This window comes from Onychomys torridus, chromosome 4 (genome assembly GCF_903995425.1).
Source record: "Onychomys torridus chromosome 4, mOncTor1.1, whole genome shotgun sequence".
In the NCBI taxonomy this organism is placed as follows: Eukaryota; Metazoa; Chordata; class Mammalia; order Rodentia; family Cricetidae; genus Onychomys; species Onychomys torridus.
In genome coordinates this window covers 92,363,206-92,385,041 of record NC_050446.1, presented here as the reverse complement: position 1 = coordinate 92,385,041, position 21,836 = coordinate 92,363,206, and the positions used below count along the sequence as shown (strand labels likewise).

The following is a 21,836-nucleotide window of genomic DNA, read 5'->3' as shown; positions in this document are numbered from 1 at the left end:
TCAGGGTGGCTAACTCTCTAAGCCCCTTGCTGAGCATTGAGGATAAGAATGTGGTTCACAAAGGGCTATCAACCCTTCTGTTCTTATTTTGACATGTGCTTACATTCCGCCTGCTATAAGAATAGATGGAGCCTGGTCAAAGCCCAGGGGATTTTATTTGCTCAGAGAATGGGCTGGAGGACCTAACTCCAGTTGTTGAACACTGGGAAATAAGTTGTAGAGCGTGGAAGTGTAATCATCACACAGGCCAGTTCTGTAGCATATAGAAACCAAGGTACTGAACAGATAAATGATTTTTCAAAAGCTCACAAGTACTTAACAGTAGGCTTAGGTGAAACTCCAGTTCTCCTGGTACCTTAGTCCGTGAACTTCTCAAAAAATATAACTGTTAATTGCTTCTGTGTGGGTCAGCCATTTTCTATGTGGGACTTGTGACCACCTCATATGGACTGTGCCATCATGCCTGGCTTTCTTATATTGTTTCTGGGAATTCAACTGAGGGCCTCATGCTTACACAGCAAATACTTCACCAACTGAGCTCTCTCTCTCTGGTCCACATGCATAGAACTTTTATTAGAATATTTTCAGCTATTATCCATCTCTTGGCATGCCTGATTTATGAATTAAATGTATGCATGGATGTATAAGAGAACACATAGAAGAGATAGGGTTTGGCACTAACTGGGGTTTTAGGCATCCAGTGGGGCTCTTGGAAGATGTCTTCTGGGATGGACACTGCCTTCTCTTTTCTCTTCTCCTATCCTCTCTTCTCTTCTCCCCCTTCCCTCCCCTCCCCCTCTCCCCTCCTCTCCCTCCCTTCCTTGTTTGTATTTTGAGACAGGGTTTCTCTGTGTAGCCCTGGCTGCCCTGGAACTCACTCTGTAGACCAGGCTGGCCTCAAACTCCATAGAGATCTGTTTGCTTCTGCCTCCTGAGTGCTAGGATTAAAGACATGCACCACTGTGACTGGCTACTGCTTTTCTTATGGTTGTCATCTAAAGCTACTTCTATCCCAAAGAAAGGTCTGACTAAGGCAGTGGCACACAGTGACAGTTGTCAGGGGTCTGCTTGCTACTGGTGGCTAAGAAACTTTCCCCAGAGTATAAATCCAGGTACTCCCTGCTTTATCGAGGAGGATTTGCTGACTGGCACAACTCCTTTGTGAAAACCAGTAACTGACAATTTGAGGGCTGGAACGAACCAGTAAATTGCTGTGAAGGTCCACGAGTTCAGTCCTTTCTTTGTGTAGATACCAATGCTGAGGCTTTGAGCACCCGAGCTTCCAGGTCTCAGTACTTCTGACTCTCCTCTTTCTGTTCTCTATGTGGCCTGTATCTCCTGGACCTCAACTTTAATAGATCTACTCTTGATATGGCTATGTTCTGCTTTGGTGTTTAACCATTGGCTCCCGCATGGCAGGGGATTATATGGAGGTTCACTCCCTGATATACAGGACTTAGAGATGATCTGTGTATTAAATTCCTGTTCCTTGTATCTTTTGTTTACATGACACGATACCATTGGTCTCTAGTACTGTATTTTTATACTATTATTTTCAGAGAAGATGTGGTACATGAAAAATATCATCCTTAAAATTCTACCTGAAAATTTTATTTAAAAAGTTTTTCAGGGCTGGCAAGATGGCCCAGTGGGTCAGGGTTTCTGCTGCTAGGTCTGGTGATCTGAGTTCAATTCTTGGGATACGCATGGAGAGAAAGAACCTACTTTTGCAGGTTGTCCTCTGATCTCCACACACACAAACACACAAAAATAAATAAAAGTGAAAAAAGTTCAATTTTGATTTTTGATCAACATTGTATATTAACCTAAATATGTGTTTACCTTTGCTTTAAAAATTAAGACAACTTAAAAAGATACATTAATAATAAAACGAGGTGTGTGTCTGTAAGGGCAGAAATTCAATAGAAATGAAAATATCAGTGTTCCTTAACCTGAGAGTTCACTAAGGTGAGATTAGAGCTGCTCACGTGAGCTGGGATAGACCAAGCCCTGAGGAGGTAAGGGGGTGCAAATGTGAGGTTTTCAGGGGTATGGAAGAAGGTTGGAAAAAAGAAGGAGTAACCTGAAAAATGTTGCCTGGATTTATGAGTCAGATAAGGTTTCATGTTTAGAGACAGCATGGCCATGCAGCCAGATTCTGTGCCAACTTCTGGGTAAGACAGTTCTGGTTTTACTTGCCTGACAGACTAGATGTCTGGAGAAACTCAAAAAGGCCCAAACAAGCTATATGAGATGCATTTTTAAAGGTAATTTTAAAATTGACTATTTTTATGGAGACATAACCATTAATTTTTTTATGGGGTAGAGTATGATAATTTGGTACATAGCTTCATCAAATTGTAGTGATGAACACACTCAGCCTCTTGAATGTCAATAATGTCTACATAATGGGGACTTTGGTCTCTTTTAATTATTTGAAAAAAATATAAATGATCATAGCCTATAATTACCCTGCATGCTATGGAAAATGGCAGCAAATCCCTCCTGTCTGTGTTATCTAACTTCCTTCTGTTCCCTTTCCTCCACACGCTCCCCAGTCTCTCGTGACCACCATTTCACCTCATTTTTCCAGATCAACATTTTAGTTTCCACAAGTGAGTGAGAACTATATTTTTCTTTCTGTGCCTGGCTTATTTCCCTTAACACTGTGGCCTCCAGTTCCATCTGTGCTGCCGCGAAAGACAGGGCTTCATTTGTTTTTCTAAGACTGAATAACATTCCACTGTGCATACCCAGCACATTTCCCTGGCCTATTTACTCATTGGCGGACATCTTGGTGGAGTCCGGACTTGGCTGTCGTGACTGGTGCAGCAGGGTGGTGTGGAGGGCTGCAAGCGTCTCTTTGGTACAATGACTTCATTGCTTTGAGGCATATACTTGTTGGTGGGATGTTTGAATCGTATGGTAGCTGTATTTTTAAAGTTGTTTCTGTACTGTTTTCTATAATTTTACTAGTTTTTCTTCAATCAATAAGGAATAAAAGAGTTCCTTTTTCTTTGCATCTGCATCAACATTTACTATTTTCGGAGGTTTGGGTACTAGCCATTCTTAACTGGGAGGAATGATACTATGGCTTTGGAAAACACCTGGTGGTTAGTGATGGGGAGAGCATTTTTTTTCAAGCACTTCCTGGCCATTTGTATGTCTTCTTTAGATAGAAGTCCATTCAGACATTAAAAATAGCCGTGTGTAGTCTGGAAAGGAAGTCCTTGTTGGATGGACACTTTGCACATGTTCTCTCCTATTCTCAAGCTCGTGCCCTAACTATCCTGTGTTACCTTCTTGTACAAAACTTATTTGGTGAAATCTCATTTTTACTTTTGTTGACTGCTTTCAGGAGGATATCCCCCAAATTATTTGCCTATACCAATGCCTTAAAGTCTTTCTCCTGTGTTTTCTTGTAGCAATTTTAGAGTTTAATAATCAGGTCTTTGGTAAGTTTTGCATTGGTATTTTTTGTATGGTGAGAGATAGGAAATCCTATGTCACTGTTTTGCATGTGTGTATTCAGTATTACTCACTGCATTCTGCATTCATGTAAAAGACTCCTCTCCAGTGTATACTGCTGATACAATGAAAAGAAGAATCACCTGATGTAGTGGGGAGCTGTTTGAGCCATGCCCTGAAGCACCACCCCTAGTGAGGCAGTTGTAGCTGTTAAACCTGCCTATGACCTTGAGGTACCAGCCTCTGGTGCATGGCCACCAGGGACCCTTAAGACCTGGGATGCAGGTATGCTGGTCCCTCTTGGCTACCTCGTGGTTCTGGATGCTGAGATCTTGGACCAAGCCGTTTGGCATAGGACATAGTTCAACTTTCCTGGACCCTATGATAAATCTCCCATGGTTGTGAGTTTATCCTCCAAATAAATTACTTTGATCATTAAATAGACTCTGTGGATTTACCCCATTATTTGGCACCCAATGTGGGGCACGAACCCACATCCCTGGGATTAAGAGTCCCATGCTCTATCGACTGAGCTAGCCAGTCTAAAGGGATGAGGATTAGTTTTGGGTTTTTTTATTCTGTTCCATTGATTTGTGCATTGATTTCTTTGCCAGTAACATGCTGTTTTGGTTACTGTAGCCTTGTAGCTTTGATGCCAAGCACTGTGATGCCTTCAGCATTTGGCAGGTGGGGGTAGGGTTGCCTGGGCTGTTCCAAGCCTTTATAGTTTCACATGAATTGTAGAGGCTTTCTTTTATTTCTATGCAGGATGCCATTGGTGTTTTCATGGAAAGTTCATTGAATTTCAGCTCCCTTTGGAGAGCACAGCCATGTTAACTGTACTAGTGCTTCTGATCCATGAACATTGGGCATGTTTCTATTTTCTATGCCTTCTATAATTTCTTTCATCAGAATTTTGTAACTGTAACTGTACAGATTATGACTTCTTTGATTAAATTTATTTTTAAATATTGTTTTTGGTAGATGTTGTAAATGGGGCTGCATTCCTAATTTCTTTTATCAACAAGTTCGATATTAGGACATGAAAGTGCTGCTGTTTGTGTGATAGTGTTAGTATCCTTCAAACAAACTGAATTTCTCCATCAGTTCTAATGGCTTTTCAAAAATATCTATTTATTTAATATGTATTTCTGTGTACTGTGTGTGCCTGATGCCTGCAGAGGCCAGGGAGTGTCAGATTCCCTGGGAGTGGAGTTGTAAATGGTTGTAAGTCAGCATATGGGTGTTGGAAATGAAACCTGGGTTCTAGAGGAGCATCCAGTTCTCTTAACCACTGAGCCATTTCTCCAGTCCCACATGGCTTTTAGAGCATGGCTGAACAGGCAGAAAAATAATGGAGTTCCTGGGAGGCCAGAACTGGTAAGACAAGATGAACTGAGATGGAGGTCAGCAACCACTAGAACGGCATTGTCCCTCTATTAGCCATTGATTTCCAAAAGCCCACAGTGTGAGTTTTAACAGGATGTGTATAGGGTTCCAGGAAGTGAAGCCCAAGACGGGGTGCAGGTCAACCAGAACTCCCATGCTGCGTTGGTGCACCATACAGTAAAGGGCCAGCGGAAGAACTAGGAAAAACCTGGGTCTGGAGAGAGAATTGGAGTGTGTGTGTGTGTGGGGGGGGCACATACATCTCTGCTTAGGTTGTGGGTAGATTGTGGTAAAGAAAAATCCCCAATTCTATTGAGAAGTTCTAAGTAGAACACATGGTTTTGAGTTTGCATCCACACTGGTCATAATTCTAGGTCTTAGGTGGGGGGAGCTTCATTCTTGGCTGAAGAAAAGGGAAATACCCTTGAAGAATGAAGTTTAACTAATTCTCACAAGTGAAGCTGAAGGAACACGAATCCGCAATACAAAACTACCTGCTTCCCTCCCCTGCCAATAAACTGTGAGAGGAGTTAACAGGAAGAACCCACTGTGGAGTCACTTCCACACAGACTGCCAAGTTTGGAATGTCCTGTTTCAGAGCACAGCACCACTCCGTTTAGTGTGTTTAAAGGAGTAAAAGGGACTGTGGACTGAGTCAAAAGGAGATTTGAAATGGTGTCTTGCAGTGCTCGCACAAACACAAGTATAAAGAGAAGGACGTGCTTGGGGTTGCGCCTTGATCTTCTACAGAGTCCTGCTGCTATACCTGTCACCTTGTTCTTGAGAGAAGACTGTCAGCGTTTTCAAACTAACCAGAGAAACACTGTTCTGGTGCTTTTAAGAACTGGTAGATAACAGGTGTACACATATACATATGTGTATTATTACAACTTCCTCAAGATAATGCTTTCACTGTTTAGTATCTCCGTTTCCCACTTCCTCATCCTTCCTTCCCCTCCCATGAGCTCTAGGCAATTCTGATCTTTACATTGGCTTATTTTGCCCTTTCCAGTAGGGCACACAGCAGAAATAATACAGTGTGTAAAAAATCTAGATTTGTTCCATTTCTTATTCCTATCTATTGAAGACTCTCCCATGTTCTTTCATGCGTTATCACTGAGGTACCGTCCAATGAACCATGTTCCTTGTTTACCTGCTGAAATACATCTTGATTGCATCCACATTTTGGCAGCTTTAAACCTGCTGTAAGCGTTTCTGTGCAGATTTCTGTGTTGACATGTTTTCAATTTACTTGGTAATGTATCTAGGAGAACACTTGATAAAATTTATGGTAAGCATATATCAACTTGGTGTGAATTTGCCAAGCCATCTTCTACAGTCTTCATTCCCACCAATCAAGAGGAAGAGTTCGTATTTCCCGTCTTTGTTAGTCTCTGGTGTTTTCGTTGTTTAGAATTGAGGCCATGCTAGTAGCTATAAAGCCTGGCTGTTTTAATCTGCAGTTCCTCATCATAAGTGAGGTGGGCTCCCTTATGTGCATCTTTAGCGCATGCGTGTGTTCTTTGGTGGGTTGTCTTGTTCAGATAGTCTTCCTGTTTTCAAATTGGGATGTTCATTTGCTTATTGGTGACTTTTGTTTTTTTCAGATATAAGTTCTTTATGAGTTTTAGAAATATCTCTCCCTTCTGTCTTTTACATTTACGTTCACAACACACTTCTCATTGCTTTGAAGGATTAGTTATATTTTCTTGTTACAAATAAAAAAAATCTATGATATGACTTTAAACACTATGAAACACTAGAGTTTAAAGAATTGTTTTGAGTAATGGAAACTAGAACCCCTAAGACAACTCTGGCCACAGCTGCACACACAGTGGGAATCATAAGCAGATGCAGATTTCACAGCACAGCCTCAGTTTCCCAAGAGAACTCTGATGTCAAGAGCTTTGGAATGGAAATGGCTGTTACCCTAAGAATCCTTCCTGCTTAAAGCTGCATTTAAATGGCACAGATATCCTAGCTCCTATTTAGCTTTAGAACGTCTCTTCACCCTTTCTGGATGCAGAAGCAGTTCCATCTTTCTGGATTCTGCGCTGAGTTTGTGCAGGAACCCTTGGGCTGCATAGGAGACTATTTAAGCTTTGTATAGCCTGGGGACCAGCTTTTCTTTTTCAAGGCAAAGGGTAGCCCTTCAGGTGTCTGTCAGGGCTTCAAAATGGAGGCATCGAGCTGTTACTATCTTGGAGTCATAATTCATGATTAGTTTTATATTACTTTTATTTGTTCCACAAAAGAAAAAATTCGGAGATAATTAGATGCAATCAGATTTCTGTACATTTACTATGTGTGAACCTCACAATGGGAAGTGAGGTATAGACTCAAACTTTTGATCTTGGGGGAAAAGGATGGGACTAGTCACCAAGTGTGATAAAAGAAAACAGCAAGAGACATAGCAAAGGAAGTGCTTAACTTGCAGACAGGGAATGTCAAAATGGAGAGTGATTGCAGCAGAGAGGCAGGAAAGGCTTTGTGGGAACTGAAGCACACATTTATCCTTGAAGTAGGGTCTCATTTGGCTTGGTGAGAGCAGGAGTAAGGAAGACTGTGCTGTGGGAAGGGCCAGCTGTGGAAAACGTGGGCCATGTCAGAGAACAGGTCAGTAGTGCCTGGGGACTAATCACGTGAAGTTTGGACTTTCTGCCAGTGACAGAGATTCACGATATTTTAGAAACCCAAGTTTTGCTGAAGCTAAACTGTGAATGGACTTGTTCAGGCCTGAGTCACTTAGAATGTTTCCCAAGCCGAGAGCACATCATCGGCACCTGGGCAGCATGCTCACATTCTCTACCTGCCTTGGCTGGGCCTCCATAATTGTGAGATCTGCACAACCACATTTCAGTGTCCTTGAAAGCAAAAGACCTCAGTGTAGTGCTCGGAAAGATGGCAAACACAGTGGTTCTTGTTGCAAGATCACCTCGGATCAGTTTGAGTAGATTTGACCTTACAGAGAACAGTGACATGAGTTTAGTTTGCAAATGCCTTGGAACAAAGCTATAGTGTTTGGGGTATGCACTTGTCCTGTTGGATGGAAGTAAATAAAGGGAAGTAAAACTGTATAAGTATAAGGGAGCCATATTGAATTTCAGCCTGTGAATGGCCAGTGAAATTTTCAGAGCAGTTGTTTGATAAGATCTGAGCTGAACTTTCAGCAAATTATTATTGGCTGATTGATTGTGTTTTTAACATCAATGAAGATACATGTGGAAAGTTACTTGAAGGACTATTTAAACACATAGTTTTTCAGAAAATGGAAGAGTTCGTGCACAGATACTATGTTGTCAAAGCTCTCATTCTCCTTACTCTGTGTCCAACACTAAAACTGTGGATTCTGCTAAATTCTTCTGTAATTTCTTTCTCTCTTGACCCTTTCTTCTCTTTCTCTTAAAGACTTGCAGGCATATTGGTAAAGATAGAGTTACAGTAGGCACCCACAACCTCCCACCCTAATCCATTTATTGTCCTCTCTTATTGCAGAATTCTGAGGCAGCCATATTCCTAGGGAAAGCACCTCACTATTCCTTATAGTGGGGGTGGCAGGAGGGGCAGTTCAGGATAATAAGACAAAAGCAGAAGTTTTCTCCTAAGAAAGGACTGGCTGACTTGTGTCTCTGTCCTTCTCTTCTTCATGGTTGGCATTTGAGGATATTGCCTGGACCCTTTGGACCATCCTGAAACCACAAAGGCAATGCAGAATGTGGAGAAGGTTGGGACAGTGAGGATGTCATGAAGCCACTGCCTCACCTTCTCTCTTTACCTTGAGCTGCTTTCTTCAACTAGAAAACAAAAAACAAACAAACAAACAAACAAACAAACAAACAGGAAAACAACTTTGGTGCCGGGTTTCTTTTCTGGAAACCATGGTATTTGATCTTAGAGTTCACCTCTGGGCAGAAACAAGATGATGAGCATTTCCTGCTGGGTGCAGAGAGAGTTCCAGAGTTTCTCAAGGGATGGTCAAGGCACTTCATTGTGTTTACCCTGTGGTAATTGAATTTGAACCCCAAATGGAAAGTTACACATTCTATCATCAGTAGTGATGGGACTCCTGCCCATCACTCAAGCATGTGTGGCATCAAAGACCATGCATAAAAAGCATGTGGGATAAAAGACCATGCATGGGGCGTGGGGCACTGATGACTGATCACAGTAGAGCTGGAACTTCAGGCCAACAGAGTCCCTTGGTGGGAAATAGGTAACTGATGGCAGTTTTGTAGCCCCTGATGATGGCACTGATGAAGACTTATTTTCTAGGGACTACAGTGAGCCTGTAGAGTGTGAGGGACAGTACTAAGAATCCTGACATGACCACTTCCATCCCCAACAAATGCAACAAAAACTACATCATTTGAAATCTCCCAATAGTTAAGAAGGTAAAAAGAAACTACCAAAGTCATGTTTAGCCCAACACTCCCCAAATATGTAAATGTGTTATGTCTGCTTTCCATTGTCTCTGAAATGTAGCCTGTGAACTACACAGCACATTGTGGTCTGGACGAGCCTGGTTCACGTGTGTGGCCACACAGGGGTAGTGAGTGTTGTGGCCCCAGAGAACGAAGTGACATAGGTAGTGTTCATACATATGTAGTTATCCTTTTCAAAAGCGTTTTAATCAAAATTTTAATTTTCTAATGCTATAGGAGAAATTTCTAGAAGACTCTAACACAAGGAAAAGGTTCTGTGGCAGTATTTAACTGTATACTTTCAATGTGAATCTGAGCTGAACAGTTAGATTAGATCTTTAATACTGATGGGTAAGGATGAAAATTGAAATCTTGGCAGTTACTGAAACCTCATGTGCAGTCCTGGAAAAGAAAGAATGCTCTTAATTTTACCTTTTCGGTATTCAAAGAGGTAGGAAGAGTAAATCTTTTTAGAGTCATTCACAACACAATGTCTGTCTAACAGGCTGGGGATCTGTCAACTTGTTTTTCTTTTCTTTTTCTTTTTACCATTGTGCTGTTACAGGCTTTTCCTTCCTTCAGCTGGGAGAGATGAGAAAAGATGAATCTAGGGGTTCAGGGAAGACCGTGCTTCTTCATATTAGAGCTGCTGGGTTCAATATTAGTTGGATCTGTGTTGGCCTCCTGAAGCCCAAGTGTCTCATCAGCCTTTCTATAGGTGCTGTTTGCTGGTGTGACCATTATTTATCCCAGATCATGGGATGCATGAACGATTCCAGGATGTCAGTTGTTATCATTTGATCAACCAGCATCAGCTTTGTGGTATGGTATTTTAGGCTTTATCACCAATAAAATTCTCCCCATAGAGGCACTGAACATTTGAAATGGTTTCTGGCATGCAGTGGCTTTCCCCCTCCTTCTCTCCCTGTCTGCCCTCTCCTTGCTCTTGGACTTCCTTTGCTAGAAGTTTTCCTGGTCTCACCCAGCACCGAGGTCCTGCAGCTGCTCAGACCCAAGTAAACACACAGAGGCTTATATCAATTACAAATTGCATGGCCATGGCCTATGGCTCAAGCTTCTTGCTAGCTAGGCCTTATATCTTAAATTAATCCATTTCCATTAATCTATAAGTTTCCCTGTGGCTTACCAGTCTGCTGGCATGTCTGCTTTTTCCTCTCCTTTCTTTTCCTGTCTATCTGTTTGGATTTTTCATCTGCCTCTAAGCTGCCTTGCCATAGGCCAAACGGCTTTGTTTATCAACCAATCAGAGCAACGTTTTTCACAGCATACAGAAAGATATTCCCTCATCACCTTTCCTTCCTCCTCCTTCTCTGTTCCCCTCTCTCATTCTTCCCCTCCTTCTCTCTTTCACACTCTTCTGTTTTTCTTTGTAACTAGATCACTTTGTAATAGAAAGAAACTCCCTTGGGCTTAACTTGAAACAACAGATAACCATTTCAGAAAATAAAGAAGGCAAATATATTGAGAGATTGCTGTCCAGTTGCAAAGTACTTATGCAAATATAGTCACCATTCAGATTTATCTACATAGTAAAAATTATGTTTTAGGGAACCTGGCAACTTAGAAAAATATGTCTCCCCCCAAACTCATCCTCCTACCATACAGAGACAGAGACAGACACGCACAATACATACACACACAGAGATACACACACACACACACACACACACACACACACACACACCTGTGTATGCACACACACACACACACACACCTATGCACACACACATACACACACACCTATGCACACACACACACCCTTTACTCTTTCCTTTCTTCTGTTTCTCTTTTACTTCTTTCTCTTCTTTCCTTGTTTCTTATTATTTTACAAAGCCTAGGTCATACTCTTGCATGTATTTTATAGTCCCACTCTTTCATTTAATGAAACACAAATCAGAGCAGCAGAGGGATCACTTATGGTTAAGAGTATGTAGTGTGCTTGCAGAAGACCCAAGTTGGGTTCTGAGCACTCATATAGGGTAGGTCATAACCACGTGTAACTCCAGCTCCAGATGATCCAACTCCTCTGGCCATTGAGAGCACCTGCACTCATGTGCAATCTCCCATGCATACACACAATTAAAAATAATAAAAATAAGATACCATGCTAGTATATGGCTATTGAATGATTCCACTCTTGGTTCACTTCTTGTTATGTTTGTTCAATGTTTCTGTTGTTACACATCATGATGAGCACATATTTGTGTAGTATTTTCTTGGATGCTAGAGATCAACCTCGTATCTATCACTGAGCTACATCCTGGCCTTTAGTTTTTTGATCCAGGCCTCCAGAGAGCTTTGAATCTATATTCTCACTGTCAGTGTCTAGAGAGCTGTATTTATGCCTGCAGTGGTATCATTCTTTTTATTTTTGCCAATCTGATAGTTTCAAGATGATGTCATGCCTTAAATTACATTTTTGGATTCTAGAGAATTTGAATGTGTTTTCAAATATTTATTAGTAGTTTGTGTCCTTGAACATTTATTTATCAAGGTATTTTTCTTTCAAAAATCTGCCTTTCTATACATAGGACGTATTAATTCTGTTGTACATGTTCTGCATTTAGCCTTTTCCAAAATGTTAATTCTGATTGTTGTTCCCTGATACTAAGTTTTGTGAGGTGTTGTCTTCTTCCTTATCTTCCAGTGGAGTCATTGGTGAGAATCATATTTGGCTGTTACAACTTGTTTTTCATTTCTTGAAGTGATCCATCAAAAATATTTATTTCCTTTTATGTGAGAGCCCTGCACCACCTCGAGATTGTGTTTTGAGGAATGCCCCTCAAATCCCCAGCTAATTACATTCTCACTAAAGTACCTGGCGTTAGCTTTGAAGATTGCAGCTAATCTCTTCTTTGCTGCTTTTCTTAGGATCTAAGGTTTAGATAAGCGATGACATGTAGCAACAGAAACATCTTTTTTTATTGGTTGAGTCAGCTTTTAGTATTTACATATAATTGAGAAGTAGCAGTTGCACCGTTTGTATTTTTATTCATTTAATTTTTACATTTTATGAAATTGTACACAGCCAACATGACCTAAACTCATCCTTCAGAGAATGCCCTCAGCAGGTTGCTCAAGCAAAGGCTAGTCAACAGTGCTCTTGATAGTCTGTGGAGACGGAGGCACCGTGTGGAAGGGCCACCTACTATCATGAAAACAGCATGGCAATATTAACTTTAACTACGAAAGATAATAAAATTAAGGGCCAGTGAGATGGCTCATTGGGTAAGGCATTTGTTTTGTATGCTTGATGACTAAATTCAATCCCTGGAGCCCACGGTGGAAGGAGAGAACTAACTCTCCAAAGTTGGTCTTTGACTTTCATATAGGTACTGTGGCATATGCATCCCTGCACATAGACAGACAGACAGACAGACACAGACATAGACACACACACTCCACAATAATAATGACAAGAATTTTAAAGAGATGATAAAACTAAATCTGTGCCTCTAAGAATTTAAAATTAAATAGGGGACATGACAAAAGATGTAGCTAGTGGGTATCTAAGGTATATGAATAATAATGAAATGTTTTGAAGGGTAAATTATGGGAGATGATTGGCAAGAAAGAAACCATTGCAGGCAGAGGTTGAGCTGTCATTCTGAGAGGAGTGGAGGTACATGGCAGAAGAAGAACAGTTGGGCACCAGATGCCACGGGATGTCTGGGGCGTGGCAGCCACAGTAGGCAGCTGGCAGAGGCTATCATCAAGGCAGTGGTCAGCAGTGCTCCTGGGTCTTACCCCAGAGAGCCAGTGAGTTCCTTTGCAAATGGCGTGGCTACCACACACACCTCAGGAAAACAGGTTAAAACACGGACACAGGAGAGGCTAGAGAAGTATTGCCTGCAGAGCAGCAACATCGAGGTCTAAGAGACCCAAACTGCAACTCTCCTAGGACTCTGTTTGCTGGGAAAATATTAAAAAAATATAAAAAAATATGAAAAATCTTACTATCAAATTTGGGGCCAACAATGGGCTAAGAAAGAGAGATGTGTGGGTGATTGAGTCTCCACCTACCTCACATTAGGTATGTCTTCAACCTTGTATTGGGCGACAGGTCTCTAAGAATGAGTCCAGGCCTGATGAGGGCTTGGCATTCTGTTGGGCTCAATTGCAGGAACCTCACTAACCATTGCAGGTTGAATTTGGATCACTTTGTTTCATAAGGTTTGGTAGACTTAGTCATTCATTTAAAGTCTTTAGACAAATCCCACAATTCCTAAAGTTTGACATTTTGGTTTCTGTATTCTTAACTACCCCAGGTTGAGGAATGCCCAATGATAACTCACTGTAAATGGAATGCACGGATATCATGGAGATGGCTACTTGCTAAAATCCTTGAATCAGAGTGAAAAAAATACGCCATTTGTAATGTATACTATTCTATTTATTTTTTTAATAATACATCATAGTTCTCAGAGTGTGCATCCCTCTGCAGTTTAAAATTTAATTGATGTGGCAAGTAACAGTTGTGCATCTCACTGACACAATGTGATGTTGCAATGTATGTGTATACAGTAAGAAGATTAAATCCAGCTAATGAACACAGCCATCACCTCACTTTATTGTCTTCCTGCGCATGGTGAGAATGTTTCAAGTCTATTCTTTATATTTCATGCAGTTGAGATATGATCTCCATGTCAATCTCGCAGGTAGGTGGCACGGCCATCATTACTTTCGTTATTGCAGATGACAATACCAAGACCCTGAGGGACATAGGGGCCTTACCCATCCCCCACACTTCCTGCTTTCCAGGAGAGTGCTGTTAACACTGCTATTTTATGCCTCCTTTAACATGATCCTTTGAGTCTCTCCAAGGCAAGATGCTTCTCTTTGTTGCACGTGTCATTTTGTTTCAGGCTGCTTACTCGTGGCATTCAAATATTTGAAAGGTGGATCGATTCTTTCCTGAGAAGGGTAACAGTATGGCTCCAGCTGAAACAGGTGCTCAGGATATTTAACGCTTACTCTGGCAGATGTTTTGGGAAAAATTAGGTGTAGGGCTAGGCCAACCACCACTCGTTCAGCTTGATCCTTCTCCAGAGGCTTATTGTAGTGTTTAAGCTCAGTGGGTAAAGTGGGCCAGAGCGTCTTTGAGGGAGCCTGTGGTCATGGAGTGTGCCTCATTCATCAAATGCATCCACAAGGGCACAAATACAGCCTCTTTCACACCATCTTTATACCATTTCTGTGGCTTGTATACTCGACTGTTCAGGAGCTACCAGACCAGAAAATCCAGCCAGCAAGAAAGCTGGAAGTTACACAGCCCAAAGGTTCACTAAGTGGCGTGAAGCGCTATTGTTTGGTGCATGTGTTAAATCACTGCTGTCAGCGCAGGGATGTTAAAAAATTCCCGGCTAGTAATAACAGGAATAGCACTTTATGGCTTTAAAAAGAGATAAAAGGAAGCTCTTAGTCAGCACTCCGATGGCCTCCCAGCACATGTCGTTGGTTTTATGAGGACTTTACTTTTGGCAGATGCTACAGCTTCTGGCAGCAGACACTCATTATCATATAAATTAAGCTGGGAACTGAGGGGAGGCGCACAGCCTGGCCCTCATGCTTGGACCATGATTTCAAGGGCTTCATTGCCAAGCAGGCATAATGCATAATGCCAGCTAGGGAGGACAGGGCTCCGCTCTGTTCCTTTCCATTGAGATCCACTGCAGGAGCCGCAAGTGGCTTAGCTGCTGTGCACACATTGGGACCATTCTTCCTTTTTTCCCTCCCTGGCTTCTTAAACCAGGGTTGTCTCTAGAGCATTCCATGAATCAGCCTAACCCACCTGCTCTCACTCAGAGGCCCTAATTATGTTCCCGCACACATTCTTACACACTAAATTATAAGTGTCTTCACTTGAATCACTTGTAACTAGTCCCGAAATGGAGGGTTAGTAATCTCCTTTCATAGGGTAACAGGCTTTGGTGTGTCGTATGAGGGGATTAAGCCCTCCATTTAAAAGCCAAGGATAAAACGTGGATGATTTTTTTTTTTTTTTCTGTATTTCATTCAAGCCAGAGTGTAATCCAGAACTCGGTAATGCCTGCTTTACATCAGTAAAATGATGCTCAACACTTAGAGGTAGCTTGGGGATATGAGTTGAGGAGCCCAGCTAGCAGGAGAATAGTTATGAAACTTGGAGTTGAATAGGGATTTATAGTTGCTAAACAGTTCCTGCATACGCTGTTTTGTTTGGAGTTTAAGTAACCCTCGGTGGGGGTAATTTAGGGTTATTGTGAGGTGACTACTTAAGGCCACAGGGTTGGCGGCACAGCTGGTACCCAGACATACATGTCATCTCCTTTTTTTTTTTTTTTTGCAGGGGGTGGGGGAACTCCTTTCTTTCACTTCATTCTATTTATTGACTGCGGGTTTCCCTGCCCCATTAGCTCATTCAAGTTCCTGCTCAAATTATCATCCCCCGTTAATATTCTTTCTGTTTTTTCTTTTTTAGACTACACTTTATGGAAATTGTAGCACCTAAAAAAAGAATCCCTTGGGAACATTCTGTATAGAATTACATTTTGCTGATGGTATAAACATTGACCACACTCTGGCAGAGGAAGCTGTTCTACCTTAAAAGAAGTCTCCCTCTCTTTCCTTCCTGTGCTTCCCGCCTCCATTTCTCACCTGTCTGTCTCTATGTCCCCTCCCTCCCTCCCTCCCTCCCTCCCTCCCTCCCTCCCTTCCTCCCTCTCTTGTCCATCTCTCTGTTCCTGCCCATGCCCTTTCCTTACAAGGCTTTAAGGCTCTTGAAAGAATTGTAAAGGAGGCAGGCTGAGGAAGATCCCTTTGAGAACCATCTAGTACAAAAGTCTTCAGAGCAGAGCTGGGGAGATTCGGATGGGTGGAAGAATACTGAGCCAGCCCTGCTCTTCTCTGTTCCCGTAAAGAAACCTGAGCATCCACCCCACCCCTTTGATAGATTATTCTTGCCTTGTCAGGGTCTTTTTCTTTGGAAAGGACCTTATGTGGCTAATGTCAGAGATTTATTCTGGAGCTTAATCTCCTGAGAAGTTTTAGCCTTGGTGATGCCAGACGGAACCATGGGGGTGCCAGCCAGACGACTGGGACCATGCACTGTCCAGAAGTGCCTGACAAAGGGCAAATGGGGGCTGAGAACTGCTGAGCTCCTTGTGGTCAGTACGTTCCTGGCATGCTGCTTCTCATCACTTCAAATTACTCTAGCCAGCTGTCATTTTAATGGATGCCTTAGTGGGCTCCATTTCCAGGTAGACTGGGACATTATCTGTGTGGCTGGGTTCTGTGCTGGTTCTCAGAGCACATGATACCATTTGTCCAATCAGCAAAGCCAGACACATCACATCTTCCCCTTTTTCTCTTTTCTCCAGTTCGGGGAGAATGTTCTGGTACCTCACTCTTTAGATGGACACAGGAGCCCATCCTTCTCCAGACACTTGAGTTACCCTTGCCATTGTCGGTTTAGACAGGGAAAGGGCTATTGGTGAAATTATTTAGGCCACTCCACATAGTTAAAAGGGAGGTTTATTTTGTGGGTAACTTACAAGTGAAGGGATAGGTAACAGGGTCTGGGAAAGGTGTAGCACAGTCTGGCAGTGTTCTCTGGAGAACTCTGTTCTGTCTACCTCCAACGTCCAGGACCCAGGAACCAAGAGAGCTGGCCCATCTGAATCTTGGGTCTTCAGGGGTCCTCTCTCTCGGTTCTGTCTTGTAGGCATGACAGTTACAGAAGCCTCAAAGTGGGTGGCACTTCCAGGTCAAAGCCCATTACAAAGGGCTGTGTGTTTTGGAGCAGGAGATGACATGAAGCAAGAGTCTGCCAAGACAGAGGGCAAGGCAGAAGCAAACGCATTTAAAATGCTCTTTGGGACCCACCTGAGCCTGTGAGATGTTGGCAATGAGTATGAGTGAATGCGCAGAAGTGCCTGCTCCTCGTTCCTGCCAGCCACAAACAGAACCAATAGCAGTGTTCCAGATAAACAAAATGCCCACAAACAGAACCAATAGCAGTGTTCCAGATAAACAGAATGCCCACAAACAGAACCAATAGCAGTGTTCCAGATAAACAAAATGCCCACAAACAGAACCAATAGCAGTGTTCCAGATAAACAAAATGCCCACAAACAGAACCAATAGCAGTGTTCCAGATAAACAAAATGCCCACAAACAGAACCAATAGCAGTGTTCCAGATAAACAAAATGCCCACAAACAGAACCAATAGCAGTGTTCCAGATACACAAAATGCCCACAAACAGAACCAATAGCAGTGTTCCAGATAAACAGAATGCCCACTTCTCAGACTCTGTCTAATGATGTCACTCCAGTCATGGAATTTGCTAACTATAGATGGTGCAAGGTCATAGGCTGCGCTGATTTTTAAAAAATCTCTTAAAACCTCAACACTGTTTGTTTAGGTTAGATAATAAGTGTTGCATATTCTGTCTAGTGTGCAGGATCCTTTGGCTTGGAACATCCTGGGGCTTTTTTTTTTTTTTTTGTCAAATTACAGGGCTTTGTTTCTTAGTTGTTTGTTTATTTATTTATTTATTTATTTATTTTTCATTTAGTGCTTTTGCTCACAGGGCTTTTGAAGTGACTTGACTACACTTATACACTCAGCCAAAACTCCTGTACCAGCCAAGTTCCATAGCGTGGAAAATCTTAAGAGTCATTTTGCTGAGTCCCATTGTGTCTAAGTGTAGATGTTTAATTTATAGACTCTGGGCTTGGCATTCTGCAGAGGGTGTGGACTGTGCTTTCATCCTCAGACAACAGAAAGGATTCCTGTTGTGTCCCTTCAGAAGATACCTGTGACAAAAAGAATGAGACAGTCATCTCAGTTCTGGACTGTGATCTGGAACGATGCTTTTTGTTTTTCTTTCTTTTTATCTTTCTTTCTTTATTTTTTCCAAGACGGGGTTTCTCTGTGTAGCTTTGTGCCTTTCCTGGATCTCACTCTGTAGCCCAGGCTGGCCTCAAACTCACATAGATCCGCCTGACTCTGCCTCCCGAGTGCTGGGATTAAAGGCGTGCGCCACCGCCAGGCTGGAATGATGCTTTTCTTCAGAGTCAACAGCCCAGTCTGTGTTGAGTCAGCTTGTGCTAGTTACTTCTCTGGTGCTGTGATGAAACGCCATGACCAAGGCAGCTTGCAAAAGAAAGAATTTGGGCTTACGGTTCCCAAGGGCATCATGGCAGCAGGCGGCAGATATAGCCCAGGAGCTCACACCTCAGACCCAAAGGAGGGAGAACTGTGAATGGCATGTGGCTTGGAAACATCAAACCACCTTCAGAGACAAGCCTTCCTCCAGCAAGGCCACATCCCCTAGACCACAGTACCATTGCCTTGGGACCAGATATTCAAATACATGAGCCTATAGGAACATTTTTATTCAAACTACCACACGGGCCTTTGAAGCTGGGTGTTGTTCCCACACTCGGGAGGCTGAGGCAGGAAGAATGCTAAGAGTGTGAGGCTAACTTAGGCTACACAGCGAGTTCCAGGCTAGCATGGGCTACAGGTGAGACCCTGTTACAAACAGACAGACAGACAGACAGACAGACAGACACACACACACACACACACACACACACACACACACACACCAAGACAGGTGCGTAAGACATTCTTTGCTGACTGTATGACAAAACATTGCAGTTAGTAGTTATAGGTAAAATTGAAGTGTGCTTTCTGAGTTTTGTCTTTGTCCATTTGTTAAATGTTAAGTGTGGTACCTGTGTTTTGAGGCACTGTTGAGTCCTTGGGGGCAGCTCTAGGCAATGTGTGGCACCATTTGGAGATGGAGCAGTGTAATGATGCCACCTAGTGGTCACCCTGGGGTGTCTGGATGGTCTTGCCATTTGAAGCTGGTGAATTGCAGGTAGTGCAGGGGCCTCCTGGAGCGTGCCCTTGAGAATGGTGGCAGTTATGAGCACACTTTTGCCCTTGATGGGATAATATTTTTACCATTGCTTTATGACCACCCAAATCCTCTTGTTTCAAACTTATTTGAGATTAGTTTCAGACATTCTTTTTCCCCTAATGTTTGAAGCTATAATTATGTCAATCAAAATTTTGGGTTAAACTTGAAAAATCATAGCTTAGTCATATTTTACCATTTTATCCACATGTTCTCACAGGTAATATTCAGGTGCATGCAGAATATCTGCAGGGTATCCCAGATCCTAACCAAACCTGGATGGTGGCCATTTACAGTGACCTCTCATCAAAGCTTGTTCTTTTGGGAACAATCATTCTTTTGTAGATTAGCATAGGAAAAAAGATCAATGAAAATCTGTGTTTTAGAAAAATGTGTTTTTAGTTGAGTTGTATTCCTCAAACCCCCAGCACACCAGAGAGGCCACAGATAGCCCATTATATTAATCTCTTTCTCTTTTAAATCCTTAAAGCACTGGTAATCCAAAACTATAACAAATATTGAAATTTTAAAAAAATAAACTATTAGTGATAGAGATCTTGAATGTAAGGAATATTCCCAGGGGCCATGGAAGATTGTCTACTTAGTAACAAGAAGTCTTTGAAGGTTCCTTTCCATAAAAGGCAGATGCCCCTCCCCCCCCCCCCCCCCCCGTATTTTTAGGAAAGGACTTTTTTTTTCTGACTCTCTTAGTTAGGGTTTCTATTGCTGTGGAGAGACACTATGATCATGGCAACTCTTATAAAGAAAAACATTTAATTGGGACTGGCTTACAGTTTAGAGGTTTTGTCCATCATCCATAGCAGGAAGCATGGCAGTGTGCAGGCAGACATGGTGCTGGAGAAGCAGCCTAGAGTTCTACATCCAGATCCCCAGGCAGCAGGAAGAGAGAGTGACACTGGGCCCGGCTTGTGCTTCTGAATCCTCAAAGCCCACCCGAAGTGACATTCTTCCTCCAACAAGGCCACGCCTCCAATAATGTCACTCTCTATGTGTCTGTGGGGGCCATTTTCATTCAGACCACCACATTGACATATAAAATAATTTCTTCAGGAAGATTTTACATGACTAGTATTGTGGTATTTTGTGGGTATGCACTTGGGGACATATTTCCATGAAGAATCATAACACGTGATACATACTAGCATTTCATTACACACTAATTCTTTTTTGTCACGGAAATTCTCCAAGGGGGAGTGACATGAAACATTATAGAGACCTTAGGAAGTCTCTTCAGAACATGTTGACTTGAACTAAAGCTCTCCTTATAGATGACTGAATTTGTAGGCAGCCCTGATGCCACACAATTATTAGATTTTATAGCTGCCTAGGCTTACTGGCAGTGACTGCTTAGAACAACTAAACCAAACCAAACCAAACCAAACCACCAAACTAACCAAACCAAACCAAACCAAACCAAACCAAACAAACCACCAAACTGACCAAACAGACCAAACCACCAAACCAACCAAACCAAGCCAAACCACCAAATAAAACAAAATAAACCAAACCACCAAACCTAACCAAACCATCAAACCAAACCAAACCAAACCAAACCAGCAAACCAAACCAAACCAAACCATCAAACCAAACCAAACCAAACCATCAAACCAAACCAAACCAAACCAAACCATCAAACCAAACCAAACCAAACCATCAAACCAAACCAAACCAAACCATCAAACCAAACCAAACCATCAAACCAAACCAAACCAAACCAAATCAAACCAAACAGACCAAACCACCAAACCAACCAAACCAAATAGACCAAACCACCAAACCAAACCAAATCAAACACCAAACCAAACACCAATCCAAACCAGAACAAAGCATGGTAGTGTCTGGGTTCAAACTGCTGGTATTTCAGTCCTCGCTCTGCCTTGACTAGCATGGGGCCTTTAAATAGTTCTCTTTTCCTCCATTCTGTTAGCACAGGTGAGAAAACCTCATGGGGTTGAAGGGAAATGCTTGGGACAGTGTCTGGCAGGTAATCGACATGTGCAAGTAGTTTCCATCCTTGTTATGGTGGGATGGCCACAGTTAAGGACACAGTGAGGAGGTCAGGGAAACACTATTTTATTGAGTAAGAATGGAGAGGAATGGCTGGGGGTGATAGAAGAATAATGCACGGAGGCTGAGGTAATTTGGAAAAGAAGAACTAGGAAACAGATCTGGATTTTTAGCATTCCAAAGTGCAAGATAATTTTAAGCTAGTTTTTCTCATTTGATTTCCCATTAAGGAGAACAAATAGCTCTTGATTCCTGTACTATATGAGTGTGTGCACCGTTCCTTGGTCTTCCATTCAGGGGCTGTTTGGGTTTGTATGAGGTGACAACCTTATAGGTTCAGGTTCTGTTCTCTAACCTTTTAGTTTTTAAGATTTTATTTTATTTTATTTTGAGATGCGGTCTCACTCTGTAAAACTGGCAGGCTTGGAACTTTCTATGTAGATAAGGCTGATCTCAAATTTATAGAGGCCTGCCTGCCTCTGCTCTCTGAGTACTGGGATTAAAGACAGATACTACTATGCCTGGCTTTATTTTATGTTTAAATTATGTGTATGTGTGAAGGGTTTATCTAATTATTCTTTGTCAATAATAAATCGGGAG

General features: G+C 42.2%; 1 protein-coding gene across 4 annotated transcripts in view; it reads left to right on the top strand.

Annotated features, from left to right (window-relative positions):
- Fsip1 (fibrous sheath interacting protein 1) overlaps positions 1-21,836 on the top strand; it is a 131,359-nt gene that overhangs the window by 42,791 nt on the left and 66,732 nt on the right. Inside the window, exon 11 of one of the 4 annotated variants that reach the window (XM_036186408.1) lies at positions 13,568-13,661. The exons of the other annotated variants lie outside the window; for them this stretch is intronic. Coding sequence (XP_036042301.1) covers positions 13,568-13,657 — 90 coding nt within the window. The 3' untranslated portion in view covers positions 13,658-13,661. Of the gene's footprint in view, positions 1-13,567; positions 13,662-21,836 lie in introns of those variants that run through there. 4 annotated transcript variants of the gene reach the window in all.